Source organism: Triturus cristatus, chromosome 1_2 (genome assembly GCF_964204655.1).
Source record: "Triturus cristatus chromosome 1_2, aTriCri1.1, whole genome shotgun sequence".
Lineage (NCBI taxonomy): Eukaryota > Metazoa > Chordata > Amphibia > Caudata > Salamandridae > Triturus > Triturus cristatus.
The window spans coordinates 726,877,664-726,893,125 of NC_140580.1; the positions used below are offsets into that span (position 1 = coordinate 726,877,664).

The following is a 15,462-nucleotide window of genomic DNA, read 5'->3' on the forward strand; positions in this document are numbered from 1 at the left end:
AATTCCAAGGTTTGAGAGGAATCCAAAACAGGTAGCCCACTTTCTTGTAAATAATCTATAGCAGATTGTAGATTAAAACTAATTGCCTCATTATACAGATCAGCATAGAAAATCCTAAACTGCTCCACAATTTCTTGGGATTTAGTAAAAGTTACGCAATTCACACCATTAATTTTCTTAATATGTGACTTAGCCCTCTGGTCGGCTAGTTGGTAGGCCAGAACCCGTCCCACCCGCTCTCCATACTCATACTGCCTAGTTCTAAGCTTAAGAAAGTTACTGGCAGCTTTATCTTTTAACCTTCTACTAAGCTTCACTCTTATATCAATAATCTGTAAGCATATTCGTTGTTCACCAGTATCTTTCAGGGCAATTGCTAGGGCATGTTGCTGCTCTAAATCAGTATATAACCTGTGTTCATTTTCAAGCTGACTAAAATGAGACCGATTCTGCTCAACAATATATACTGAAGTGTGGCCCCTCTCACATATGCCTTTAAGCAATCCCAGACTATAGTAAGGGATGTAGTATGAAAATTATTTGCTATATATTCCTTAAGAACCCCTTGCATGTAGGTTACATAATCTGAGTCGCTTAGAAGGTGCCTAGGAAACGAAAATTCCCTGGCTTGTACTACCATATCAAGACCGAGATGTACAGTAAGTATAATGGGGTTAGCATTTTAGAATCCAAATGCTAACTGGGATGACGGCCGCGGAGCGCCACACCATGCAGCCGTAGGTGATCCAAGCCCCGCCCCCTCCTCCGGCAATGGCGGATTGAATCGGACCTTGGTCGGGAGCAGGACGCCAGCGCTCTCGCTCCTGTTTTGGACAGAAACAGGCTGAAAAGTGGATTGAAGCAGGCAATTCGGGGACAGAGAGAGATGTTATGCTCTTTCTTTTTTTTTTGCTAAAATCGTAGCTGCTGACAGCAACGGACTACAACTGAGCTTCCAGCTTCTCTTTGTTTTTTCTCTTCTGAACTCTGCTCGAATGGAGGCTGCCAGGTGTGGATGAGGGCAAGCTGGAGGTAAGGGGAGGCAGGTAATACGTCTGGCAGCGGTGGATGTCCATTTTTATGCTTCCAAGCGTATTTTTGCAGCAATAGCAACAGCATTATTATATTGATTTATATTAATCCTGGACAATTTTTTTAAATTTTTTTACTGCCTCTCCGTCCCCCTTGTGCCTCTCTATCCCCTGGTCATTGCCGGTAATAGTCTAGCCTCGTCAGCAAGAGAGAAACCTGAGCCCCTAGCAAAATAGAGACGTTTTTGCAAAAAAAAAAAGGGGGGAAATAAAATGCTCAGGACCCGCTGCTTTCTCTGCTAGAAAAGGATTATCGCTATTTTACCGAAATCAGCCCCTCTCTGCCATATCAACGCTAAGTTTCGGGGGGGAAAGAATCTGCCCTCTGACTGCTGGCTACTGGTGGTGTTGGTGGAAGAGTAAGAGCAATCGCTCCTGTTGTATCAATTAAAGCAGAGGCCAGTAAAGCCAAGAAGGCAAAAAGAGGAGAATAGGTAAACCCCTAAAAAATATCAGCGGGATGGCTAAAATCGACAACGTAGCCCGTCAAAAAACAAAAACTCGTCCAGCCCAGGTTAAGGAAGCAAAACAAGCTGCTAGTCTGGCCCGAAAGGGAGAGGAGCTTGCGTCCACTCCAGTCTTAGACAGTACCTTTGAGAGCTCTGAAGAGGAGCTGGCCTTGTCTACGTCCCTAAAAGCCAAGGAGTCTCATGTGGAAGATGAACTAGGGCAGGCTTGCGAGACCGTCAGAGTGGACCTGGATGGTCCTAATGATAAAATCAACTCTTCCAAACAGTTCCCGCTATTCTTTAAAAAAGCAACTCTGCCACCTCCGGACTCCAGCTTTAGCCCACCTACAAGGACTATAACAGCTGAAGGCAATATAGTGGGTAGAAGCTCGACAATTGGACCACTCGATAGTATACCCCCAGGACAGGAAATAGGGGGTAAAAATTTGGAGTCTACCCAAGTACAAGGCAAAGATCCAAATCAAAATCAGAATATGAGCGGGGGCCACGAGATATTAATCCCAGTAGCTGTTGAGACATTGGATGCAGGGCCATTAGTCTCATTAGCCTCATCGTCTCATGATTGTTTAGGGTCTGTAAGTCCACTTGAAGTATTAGGACAAGAGGAAATTACAACTGCAATTATGTCTCCTGAGCCTATTGGGTCTCAGCTTAAATCCATCATAAGCTTGGAGAAAGGGGAGACAAGCGACGCAAGGCAATTGGACATTAAGGACCTTCTCAATCTTATTCTCGACGAAATTCGTGAGATGAAGAGGGCCCAGAAAATCGAAACTGCTATATTGAATGAACGTCTGGGGAAAATTGAAGAGGCGATGCAGGGCTTCCCTATCAGACTCCAGGAGGCCGAAGCTAGAGTCTCGCTCCTGGAAGACCAGATGTCTACCATGACTAAAGACATGAAAGCAGCCACAATTAAAGAGAGACATCTTGAAAGCAAGATTGAGGATCTTGAGAACCCCTCACGGAGATCCAATCTACGGATAGTCGGAGTTCCTGAGGGAATCGAAAAGTCCCAGCCTCTCCAATGGGTGGAATCCTTTATTAAGCAGACTGTTCTTCCTGAGTTCGAAGGAGACCTCACAATTGCAAGGGCACATCATGTACCAGCACAACCTTTCCCGAACTCTCTAATGCCACGAACAATTTTGGTTAACTTTATGGACTTCCGAATTAAAGAAAGAATAATTACAAGAGCAATTCAGCAGAGGCAGTTTTCAGTAAATGCTACCACCAAATGTCGTATCTATTCTGACATGAGTGCCTCTGCTGCGCGTGAAAGGAAAGAATTTGTCAAACTCTTGCAACTCTTTAAAACTCATGGCGCCCAAGCATCAATTGCGCAACAATCCAAACTAAAAGTTCTTGTCAAGGGCAAGTTCTTCTTGTTTTCAGATCCGGATGAAGCCCAGGCATTATTACAAGAAATTTCAAAGGGGGAATAAACTTAACAGGAGGTTTTCAAGGAAAGAAGCAGAGAAAGATACAGAGGAAAAAAAAAAAAAGCTGTGGCCTAGTTTGATTTTCATACATAACTCTTAATTTTTAAGGTTCTTAGTCAATTCACAAAAGTTGGGGGTGGGGCGGGGTCGCGGGTCACGAAGGGTGTAAAGTCAAGACACCCCAGGGTGTAGTAGGGTGGGTAGTAATGTGGTCAGCGTGGCTGGTAGGGGATATTCCACATTCTTGGGAGGGGGTTTTTTCTAGGGGTTGGAGGGGTAGGGGGGCTGGGGGTTCACTCATGGCAAAGGGGGGAAAAACAGAGCAAGAGGTTTTCGGAATAAGGCTACTATTAGAATTTATATTAAAAGGCAAGGCAGAAAATTGAATATGAATAGATGGATAGATGGTTAGGGAATTGAATAGATGTAAGATTCTATCAGCCAACGTAAATGGTATACTGAATAAAAAGAAGTATGGCGCTTTAATTAGATGGCTAACTTCATTAAACCCTCAAATCCCTTTCCTCCAAGAAACTCATCTTAAGTCTAACTCCCCTAAGCTATTTATACCCAGAACTTTCTCGAAAGTATTTTTTGCATCCTCAGGCTCTGCCACGAGGGGTGTCGCAATTTATCTTTCAAATAAGCTTCCTTGGGAAATCGTAGAAGTTCACAGGGATTTGCAGGGGAGATGGATATGGGTAGCAGTAAAGCTTTATGGGAAAAGTCTTAATCTAATTAATTACTATGGCCCGATAATTGATGATGAGGTTCCATTGATCCAAATATATACTTTACTATCTGGTGCCCCGGGGCAGATGATACTTGGAGGAGATTTTAATTTTATATTGGATTTAAGAAAAGATACATCAAATAAACAGAGGAGACAATTACAACCGAGTACTAAAAAAGCTTTGGAAGCTATTATTAAGGGATTTCAATTGGTGGATGGCTGGAGGGAAAGGAATCCGGAGAAGGAATTTTTTACTTTTTATTCACATCGCTTTCAAACCGCATCCAGAATTGATTTTTTCCTTAGCTCCAGGTCCCTTCAGATTTTAGAAGTAGGTATAGGATGTAACCCCTTTTCAGACCACACCTATGTTAATCTGGAGATTAAAATCAAGGGCGAGGATAAGGAACGGCCTAGGTGGCAGCTCGACCGTCTCCTATTGCAGAATGAGGAATGGATAAGGGATTTTAGGGTCTGGATCGGGGAATACTTTAGGATCAACGAGAATACCGCTACCCCCTTTTCTGTTTGGGGAGGGTTCAAAACGACAGCTCGGTTTCTAATAATAGCTTTTATAACTGCTCAGCGTAAGGTTCGAAGGGATAAGATAGCCCAATTACAGATAGAACTGGAGCAGGAGTATGCCCTTCAACTTCAGTTTCTACCTAATAAATATGACCAGGAAAAAATGGCATTGAAAGATTTCTTTACCATGGAAGAGGTCTGTAACTCTCAACTATTTCAACAGAGGGTCTACGAGGAGAGCCAATTAATTGGCAAACTCCTGGCAAACTCTACAAGGAAGAAACAGGAATCTGCCTCAATAATTAAAATATTGGATCCCTCCACTGGTTTAGATGTAGTTGATAGCTGTGGAATTTCTCAACTCTTCCTGGATCATTATGCCCGGTTATACTCCACCGAATACAAAATACAGGAAACTCGATTAAAGAGTATTTTTCAACTTTGAATCTCCCTCAACTATCTTTGGAGCGGGTCCATAATTTAGAAAAACAAATTGAGGTAGGTGAAATTTTAGCAGCTATCAAATCAACTGCGGGTTCCAAAGCTTGTGGGCAAGATGGCTTCCCAATTGAGTTTTTTAAGGTTTTTTCAGAGGAATTACTTGTTCCTCTGAGAAATTTGTTTAATTTTATTAGAGAAGGGGGCCCGGTCCCAAGCGAGTTTAAAGAGGCGATTATTGTTTCATTCGTTAAAAAAGATAAGAATCCCGATGATATGAATTCGTATCGGCCCATAAGTGTTTTAAATTCTGACTATAAATTATTAATGAAGGTTTGGGCCGAGCGTTTGTTACCAGCTGCTCAGGAAGTAATCCACAAGGATCAAACCGGTTTTATTGCGAGTAGATCAATGGCTGCCAATACTCAATTTTTAATACAGGCTTTAGACTATATTAATGTAAATCATATCCCAGCAAGCATTGTAATGGTCGATGCAGAAAAAGCATTCGACCTTATAAATTGGAAGACTTTATTTATTACTCTGGCTCAATTTGGTTTTCCATTGAATGTTGTAGGGATGCTAAATAATATTTATCAGGACGCTACAGCAAAGCTTGCAATAAATGCCAGCTGCGCAGGAACAATAAAAATCAGGCGTGGAACGAGACAAGGCTGTCCACTCTCTCCCCTACTTTTTACTTTTTTTATCGAACCCTTGGTTTTAAGAATTCGAAACAATGCTGCTATTCACCCCCCAATCTTGGATATGCCTAAACTTAAATTATTTGCCGACGATATTATCCTATACCTGGCCCCAAATAGGATTAATTTCGAGGAGGTCTTGGGAGAATTTTTGCAGTTTGAGAGAATAGGCGGCTATAAAATTAATGCAAATAAAACAGAAGTTCTCGCCATGAATGCTGATATCGACGCATTTCCCTGTTCTTTAAAATTACAGGCATTAAGAACTGACCCTATAAGATATCTTGGGATTTATGTCTCCTCACAGTTTTCTCAATTATTTGAGTTAAACTATTTAAGGATGAAGACAAAAATAAGTAAATTATTGGAGCAATGGTCATTGCTTCCATTATCAATAGTAGGGCGAGTATCATTAATAAAAATGTCTATATTACCCCTATTGATTTTTCTATTTTTTAGGGAAATGGATACGCTTTTCAGACAATTCATTTGGGAGAAGAAAGCCCCCAGGGTTAAATTGAATACTTTACAACTACCAATAGATCAGGGGGGGCTCGCACTCCCACATGTAAGATCGTATTATGAAGCTGCCCTTCTTGATTTAGTATCCGGGCTGTTAGGATCTAGCTCTTGTAGAGATACATTTTTTATCAATAGAATGCTGCTAGAAATTGGTTCATCCACTTCAGTGTTTTTAAAAACTGCTAAGCTTCCTAAGAAAACACGATATAAAACTTTAAAAGACTTTCTTATCAGACTTCAAACCGTTTCTAGGGAAATGAATCTAAAGGGCTTTCAATACCTCAATATAAGAGAATGTGCCAGCCTCGGTTTCCAGATACAAGTTAGTCACATCAATGTTTGGGAGAATTCTGGATTTACCGAATTGAGACATTTTATAGTTCAGAATAGGCTGATTTCCTGGCAGGAAATATTGGCCAGGATAGGGACTCATCGGAAACCGGCCTTCTTTGAATATCTGCGGTTAGTCTCCTGGTTGAGGAGTACCGGTGGTATAACTGAACCCCCCAATCATTCGACAGTTGCCCTCTACAGGGCTAAACTACGAGGAATAGGCAACTGGTATAAGTTGCTACACAAAACAAAATATTCTTTGGTGATCTAGAACCATTTGGAAAAAATAAATCGGGAAACTGACTGCAGATTATCCGAAAGGTAGTGGGAGTGGATCAGCTACTCAGGAAGTAGAGCATTGCGTGCTGCTAATTATAAGAGGATGGCCTTTTTTTCAAGGTGGCTGGCCTATTGAACACCTTCTACTCTAAATAAAAGGTTTCCAGACGTGGAAGATAAGTGCTTTCGGTGCTCTAAACATGGGGAAGGTGGTTGGCACCATATTTTTTTTGTGTGTCCCGGCCTAAGGTCTTTTTGGGAAGCCGTATTTTCAGACATCGAGCGTGCAATCGGAAATAGAATCCCGATCGAAGCCGAGGTTGTGCTATTTGGCTACTGCAAGGGAGGGTTACAATTGTCTAAACCAGAAAGAGTTTTTATTTTTATTGCTAGTGCGGTAGCATGCTCATTAATTTTGCAAAATTGGAGATCTACAGAAGCCCCCTCTCATTTGAAATGGATTAATAAAATGAAAAGAGTAAAAAAATTTGAGGAGGCCTATGCTAGGAGGGTAGGAGCTGTAAAAAAGTTTGAGCGAAACTGGAAGTTTTTTGAAATACTGGAGAAGACTTAATAGAAAATGAAATATTGGAAGGGATATACCTAGAAGTCTTCTCCTAATGTGGTTTTTGTATGGAAGTGAACCTCCTTTTTGATTGTTTTCTGTGAAGAATGCATTAGCACTTTATAGATATTACATTTTAAATACTGGAAGTGGTGAATTGTTTCGAAGCATGTCTTTTTTATTGATGTTTTTATGCTAATGAATTCCCTTTATTGTAACATTACTGCAATTACTTATGTCTTGCACTTGCACTTTAGTGGCTTCGAGGATTTGTATTTATGCTGGTTTTGTACATGGCACATTGCACTTTCGATTAGTGCCTTTTTTTTTACACTTTCGCACTTTAATATTATATCCTATGATAAGATTGTGGAAGTGAATTTCCTTTTTGATGGTTTTTCGTAAAGAATGCATTAGCACTTCATAGATATTATATTCTAAATACTTAAGTGGGGAATTGATCCCTTTGCACCTGCACTTTAGTAGTTTTTGAGTATTTGTATTTTTGCTGTTTTGCACAAGGCACATTGCACATTCGGTTAGTGCTCTCTTTTCTTCATACCATTTCATTTTAATGCCATATTATCAACAATATAAATGTTAAATTTATTCTGTAATGTATTCTTGAACCTCTTGCTCTGAATAAAAAATATTTTTTTTTAAAAAGTATAATGGGGTTATGGTCCTATGTAATCTTAGGACATACCACCATAGAGGAGTTATCCAGCAGAGCATAGTTGGTAAAAATCATATCAATTCGAGAATATTGTTTATGCGGATGAGAAAAAAAGGTAAAACCCGGCGTTGTGGGAGAAAGCATTCTCCAAGCGTACTCCAATTGATGTATATAAAGCAAATCTTGTATAGCTGCCCTCACCTGAGCCATTCTACCTCTTGCAGTCGTGTTTGTAGTATCAATTTTTTTTATCTAATATGCAATTAAAGTCTCCCATTACAATAAGATCCCCAGCCTATTCCAACAGTTCAGAGCTTAGGTCGGAAATAATATCAGGGCAGTCAACATTAGGACCATAAATCATACATACTGTCACCTTGTGACCAAAAACAGAGAGCTGAGCAATTGCCCATCTTCCCTTAGGGTCAGCCTGTGTGCGTAGAACCCCTGCCTCAGAATATTTAATCTTCAATAGTGCAACCCCCCGGATAGATGCCGACTGCGATGTACACAAGATCAGCTCACAGCCAAGCTGTGAAATACTTTCTATCTTTAAAAGCCAAATGGGTTTCAGCAAGTCCAACTATATCGGGCTTAAACACCTGCAGCTCTTCCGCTACCAATCGACTTTTACTGGCTTGGTTCAGCCCACAAACAATCCAACTCATAAATTTAACATTCGGCATTAAATATAGTTTTTGCTATGGGTTACAGTTTATGTGATAGATAAGTGCTTGTACGATTGAATAGCTTTGTGGTCTATGTATTTATTATACTTAATTCATCTGTATTTTGGAAATCACTTTTTCCTTGTTTGTTTTCTGATCAATTTGACCATTAAAAAAAATGAAAAAAAGGAAGGTCAGTGATTCTACAGATTTATGCGATCAGGAGGTGAGCACAGCACAGGGATACACTGGCACCACCATCCACAACTCTGTAGGGACCCCATGCATGCTACGGCCTGCCATCATCTCCCACCTCTTTCTGGCAATCAGAGAACAATCACACCGACACGCCTCAAGGAAGGCTCTCTTCAACATTTAGAAATGTAAACTTTGTATAACTGTTTGTTAAATAAGTAAACATATGCTGCTTAAATGTGTAACCATTATATTAGCCTTTGGTAACACTATTATCGTTTCTGAAACCCAAGATTCGTTTTCCCTTCTTCAATAAGAAAACTTTAAAGACACCACACACTCACATTTCATATACTCCAAACACAGCAAGTAATAATATGAGTTTTTGGTGTGCATACTATACCTAAATCCTGTAATTTTTGTACTGAGGTAATACGTTGGTGCAGCTCTCCGGTAGATAGTTTCCAGCTGTAAAAAAAAGGTAGCTGTCAAATTAGCTGGTAACCAGGCACCTAAGCGATTACTGCTTCTGCCATACAATCTTCACAGTTGAGTAGCATAAGCTCATACATTATTGTGTGCATTGTGTCTAGGTCAGGAGTGACAAATATTAGTTCATGCCATATCTATGCCAGATATTCAGGATAACCACTGACCGTATAAATGATGCTCATTTAAATTTAGTGTAGGTACATTTATTGCATGGGGCTATCCAGAAACTTTGGCATGGATCTAACTCCCATGGACCAAAGTTGAACACCGCTCCAGCTACTCAAAGTAGACCTGTCTCTTCAGTTAGGGAAGGTTTTTTCCTCAAACTCCTGTTCATGAAAAGTTAATGTGCAAAAGTTGTACAAAATATATTTGAAAATCGACTGCTATTTGTAATTTGGAAGTCATGTTGATCTACCTCCTCCTCCACTTATGCCACACCCTATACCTTCACCTCTCTCGACAAACTCTTTTCTTTTTAACTTTGGGCTGTTGTGGGGACTCTCAAAGTTCTGGAAGGCCCATTTCCACCTTAGATACAGTCAGAGATTTATCCAAGATGGGATTTAGGTGGGAACACGTCCAACATTAATTGGAGATTAATGGAGAAGTATCTGCATGGGGAAAACATCCTATGAAGAAAAGAATAATTTGAAAGTGCAATGCACTTTTACAAAGTATTTACAGACACATAAATGGACACAAGTTACATTTATCTTGTATAAATTCTTAGGCATGTGAGTACCCCTGGACAGCAGCGACTGTCACGGCGTCCCAGAAGTGCACCTGTAACACTTTGTGAAATTTAAAATAGGCAGAAATGTACTCTTAATGTAGCATTAGCTCACCAGGGTACATTTCAGACTTTATTTTGATAACTGGGCCCTCTTTTTTTATGTTTTGTATGGTTAAACGTACTTTGCTGCATCAAGCTATTGAGTAACCATCAATTTGTTACTATTTATTGTTACTTACTTTTTGAATAAACTTTTAATTTCTAATTAAACACTCCTAAATCCTTCCATTGGTGTGTATTCTGTGTTGAACTAATCTGTTCCTTCTTAGGGCCACACTAAGAGTCAGGTGGTAATTGGAGGTGAGGAATCCTTGGCAGGGCATATCTATTGCAGATGTAACTTCTTCCTAGTCAACAACCATGATGAGTCTCTGCGCCTAGATTTAGGGTAAACATACGGGACCCAGGCTTACCGCATCCAATGCCACATGTTTTCCTGATTCAAGGTCCATTACTGTGCACCTTTTCCTTCTGCTCTTAGCAGGTGCAATATGTGCACAGAAACTCACTAGGTGTCACTGGGTGCAGGAACTTGTAATTGGGCCATATCCCCCAGTAATATTGATCTACCTGACTCGTAATGGCACACTTAGTCTATGCTGAATCATCGTCTCATTGTGCATTCTTTGCTGAATTTTGCTACTTTCATATATTCGCTACTAAATCCTTCTATTCTTATGTACTGTGTGTGGAATCATTCCACTGTTACCTCTTTGCAGTGAATTCATTCCAATGGTACCCCTTTGCTGCTGAATGCTGATATGATAAGAGAAATGATCCAAGCCATGTTCTCAAATGAATACTTCTGTTCTTAATAGCAGTCATCTGAACCTTTCTACTAAATTCTCTGTCAAATTATTTTATTGTTACACATTATCTGCTGAATCTTTTAATTATTTGCATTTCTTGAAGAATTATTCTATTGTTATTTAGTCTCTGGTGAATATTTCTATTGTTATGCACTGTCTACTAGATCATTCTATTGTTGCGCATTCTCTGCTAGGTGATCGTAAGCTTCTTTATTCTATGTTGAATTATTCTATTTCTATTTTATTCTATTTTTATTTCTTCTCTTCTAAACCGACCTATCGCTACCGTTTAACCATCCTATTGTAACCTATAATGTGCTGATTTAATCTATCATGAACAATATTCTACCTAATCTCCATATTATTATTGGTTCTCTACCAAGCATGGCATTGTCTTAATCTTAAAACACTTGTCTCCCTAAGGGTAATGCTGAAATCTAGATTGGATCTAAATAAAGTGTCTCTGGAGTCTACATTGCTTTTCATACTTAGATACAATCACACTTTGCATGCACTGAAATCTTGTTACCTTATTTATTCATTAAAAGTACATGACTTATGAATTGATTGTGAATGTAAGTTGACTTTTTCTTATGTCAAGTGCCTCTTACCTGCGTAAACAATGACTTTTCAAGATTCTTGTATTGTTCGGATGCAGGATTCTTTAAACTCTCATTAAAAGTTGTGTTAATGGAAATGACAGTATAAAGGCTTCTTTTTGGTACACTGCCACTATCTGCAAAAAATTTCACATTTATGAGCACATTGTTCTCAGTTATTTTGCTTTCCATGCATATACGATAACACACAATAGTTAAGAGTGTAGGCTTACTTTTAAGCATTTGACGGCATTATGACCTCTTTTAAAAGAAAGAACACCTGTATAAAATATATTTGACTGTTGAACTGAAAGTATGCGTGTTCAGGTGTATTAAGTTGAACCAATCCAAAACTATATCACATTTAATTTCAAATTGTGTTAAATCGAACCAACAATAGAAATAAAAATGGACGCAACATGAATAATGTGTTGCTTCAGTGATAGTTGGCTGTGTGTAACAACAAGAACAGGACAAATTAGTGGTTCATTGATTAGTTGGATGTGTTATAAAGAAGAAAAGGACCATGTGGTGTGTCATTTAATGGGCAGTGTGTTTCAAGGAAGAAGAGAACAATTCTTAAACTCAAAGTCATCATCACCCAGCTAACAAGATGGCTTCTAATTATTGAAATGTGTCACTGAATTCGAGAGGTCTAAAAATGACTAATTTGGTTGTATAAGAAAGGAACAGTTTTAATTTGCAACCTCGTTTAAATTTGTTTAAAAATACCCCACTTTTGGCTTTTTGAGCACATAATATCACTTTTTGGAGACAAATATTCTTTGATAAAATGATTTGACTACATAAGATGATTCGAGGGGTTGAGCAATGGTGCAGATACAGGAAGGAAAATGGTTATGTGCTGCCCGGTGAGGTATGCTGGCGCAGCCAGACTGCTTTCATGTCCCTAACGCCATCTAAGAAAATGGCCTCCCCTTAAAACCTGCTATGCAGAAGAACTACCATAATTTGGATTCACTGACCTCCTGAGATCCTTGCAATCCAGTGCAATTACACATGTTATTCTCCTTGTGAGGTACTTTCCATGATACCAAATCACATTGAAATCTTCACAGATTTTGGATATATTTGCTGCAAGGTATGAATATACTGCCCACCATCCATACATCCACAACCCTCACCAATTAGAAATTATGAATGACAATATTTTGTAAACCACAGTTAATCAGGTCTAAATGCCTAACATCCAAATGCGCAAAATGATAATTGCATTTTTACCTGCCCTTTATTTGCGCATAGACTCGATACTAGGTTCATGATCCAATGTTTGCCAATAAGGATCAATTTTAGGAAAACGGGTAATGTCATGTAAACAAAGACGCTCTCTAATCGTGTTCTACTTCAGTGTCTTATCAGAAACATGTTCAGGTGGTACCTGGAACACATGTCAAAGATGTGTTCATGAGTGAAGTAAGACAGTTCCTTTCTACCCTGGGCCAGCTGTTTAAATGCTAGTTACCGTCATTGGTCTTAGAATGTAAACTCTATGGACTATATTACACAAAGTGGGCCCTGTTAAAAGGTAGTCCTTGCCATTTTCTATTTGACAGAAGGGGCCTAAGTAAATCCGAGAGCACTGTTCGGGTACCCACGTATTCTGAAGTGGTCTGCTCTTTAATTTGCATGGAGATGTTCAACGTGGAAATGAGGGGATGCCCTTTGTGCTGGAGCATGTCCAGATTTTAGATGTACATATGAGGCAAACAGAAAGATGCAAAGGGTGCCAGGAAATAAGCATTCCCCAGGAGGAGGTGGGGTAGGGTTTAAATAGTACACTGGAGGGTCTGCTTGCAACATCAGAATAAAACATGGAACATGCCTGGGGGACAGGGGGCTGAGCCTCTATGTGCACCAGATCAAGCTTGGGGTAGGGGCCCATCTTCCAATTCTGTTCTAAAAACAGAGAAAACTCTTTAAGATAGAAACCTATTTTTGATTACTAAAATGTAAAATATTTCCTTAAAACAATATTGTTATTGTATTCTTTTATTGGTCTGGATTTTGACAGCACAGTTGTCAAAAAGAATCATTGTGTCTAATATACTCCAAGTTGGCTTTGGACCCATCCCTATCAAGTGGGCTTTGGACCTATCCCTTTCAACCAATGTCGTTTTTGAGTAACCTCTTTCTGCCACTGCCACTGAGATTTTGACATGTGTGTCTTGGTTCAGCCTAGAGGAGCATTGCTTTCTCTCACCTTATGTTATTGACTGTTAGATTGTACTTTTTCACCTCTAGAAGAATGCTTCCATTGAGGTATATGAAAGACCTTGTTAAACATGCGTTTCTGTCACCTCCTCGTAATTCGTTCACACCCCTTCCAATTTCCCTTTTTGGGTCTGCTCATGGTTGCTCCCTTCGAGTACTTGCTCTTTCTCCAGTATAGCTCTCCACGTTCTTCCCACCTACACTTCCTACTTGTTCTTCCCTTCCTTTCTTCTTTTCAGTTTGGCTCTTTGCTTTCCCATACATATCACTCATTCCTTCTTTCTGCCACTCCCTCTTTCTCCTACGTGTTGCTCCTCTTTTCCCTATGTTTCGCAGTTTGTTTCTCCCCCCCTCAATCCTGTTGCCTGCCCCTCTCTCTTTCTCCTATGTCGCATCTTGTTCCTCTCTGTCTGCCAGTTTCCCAGTGGCTTCTGGTCTGTGCAGATCTATAATGCAGGTACTGTTGTCTGCATAATAGTCTTGTTTGTCTTTGTGCACAAAATTATGGTTGGGTGGTAAGGGGTCCTCCATTGTATCACTTCTTTTGGTTACATGTCATCAAAAGGATCAAAGAACTATAATGATGGCTCCCTTGTCATCTGACCTTTATTTCACAGAGAAACAAAAACAGGACTGGAATGAAACTTCAATGCAGTCTGGTTGCAGTTTCGTACATTTCAGCAAGGTCTCCATGCATTAGCACAGTAAACCCAGATTTATTGGCCTAGAAAGTTCTTGTGAAATAATTTGGCTACAGGATTTTATTACACAAAATAAATTGGGCTGCCTTTAGGGCCAGTTCTGGAGGTGGTCCTATTCTTAAGCAAGGCTACTCCCTGTTAGAATCTAGAGGGGGATAGTTCTGCTGAAGCTGATGATCTGATGCTGCAAAGTTTGAAAAGCTAATGGTAACACCTTGCTGGCATTGATACAGGAGCCAGAGTGCAAGTCTGGACATTCTTTTGGTGGAATTCAAAGATTACCAGAAATTGTATTTGTTTAATTTTTGTATTCACAACAACAACAACGTTACCACCAGCACGTGTAATACATTCACAGTCTCAAGTGAATAGTACATAGCACTCAGCATCATGGTATCTCGAGGAACATGGCGGCGGGCTGACGCCGGTCGCGGGAGCTCCCGATGCAGTGAGGCAGAAATCTACACCAGTATATGAATGCCTGCAACAAAGCGTACTGTCAGGTATATGAGATGCTGCAAGACTTAGTGTAGAAATAATCTCGACCCTAATGACTTCATTCTCAGTTTTTTCTTTCTTTGCACGCTGCCGTTGCCATTACCGCTGAGCCAACTGTGTGCTGCATCTCCGTTTCTGCCGCATCGCCGCATCACCGCATGGGGCTGGAGGCAGCACAGTATAGCGGATTTGGGAGACGCCGAGCTGAACTGCGGCGGAGGATACAGGCTGAAGTGAGCAGGATCGGCTTCCGGGCCAGCGGGGGCAGAGTCAGAACAGCACACTGGCGGGATAAGATTCTCAGGGAGGGAATTTTGAAAGATAGATTGGATATCGATCTGGATAAAGAGATTCAGAGAGTCCATAGAGACCCCTTCAAGAAGCACCCCGCGAGAAAAGCCCAAAGGGAAATCTTGATAAACTTCCTTTCCTATGCAGTTAAGGAATTGGTTTTGGGGAGAGCTTCAAGAGAAACTACACTATAATGTGATTCGATTGAATATCAAATCAGGTCAGATCTTGGGAAGAGAACTGCGCAGAGGCAGTGGGACTTGGGAACTAGAATGCCAGAGTTGAGAAGCCGGGGATCCTAGGTCTAAATGAAATACCCGGCCATGTTAAAAGTAATGTGGCAGCTGAAAAAGCCTTTGATCGTGTTAATTGGGAATTTCTGCTTCACACCTTACGATGGTTT

The 15,462-nt window shown here is 40.3% G+C and overlaps 1 protein-coding gene across 1 annotated transcript in view; it reads right to left on the reverse strand.

The window, feature by feature from the left end:
* LOC146867907 (uncharacterized) overlaps nucleotides 1-15,462 on the reverse strand; it is a 100,908-nt gene that overhangs the window by 39,460 nt on the left and 45,986 nt on the right. The window contains exons 2-3 of the mRNA XM_085615130.1: nucleotides 11,350-11,474; nucleotides 9,045-9,109 (exon numbers count right to left, since the gene is read on the reverse strand). Coding sequence (XP_085471256.1) covers nucleotides 9,045-9,109; nucleotides 11,350-11,474 — 190 coding nt within the window. The remainder of the gene's footprint in view (nucleotides 1-9,044; nucleotides 9,110-11,349; nucleotides 11,475-15,462) is intronic.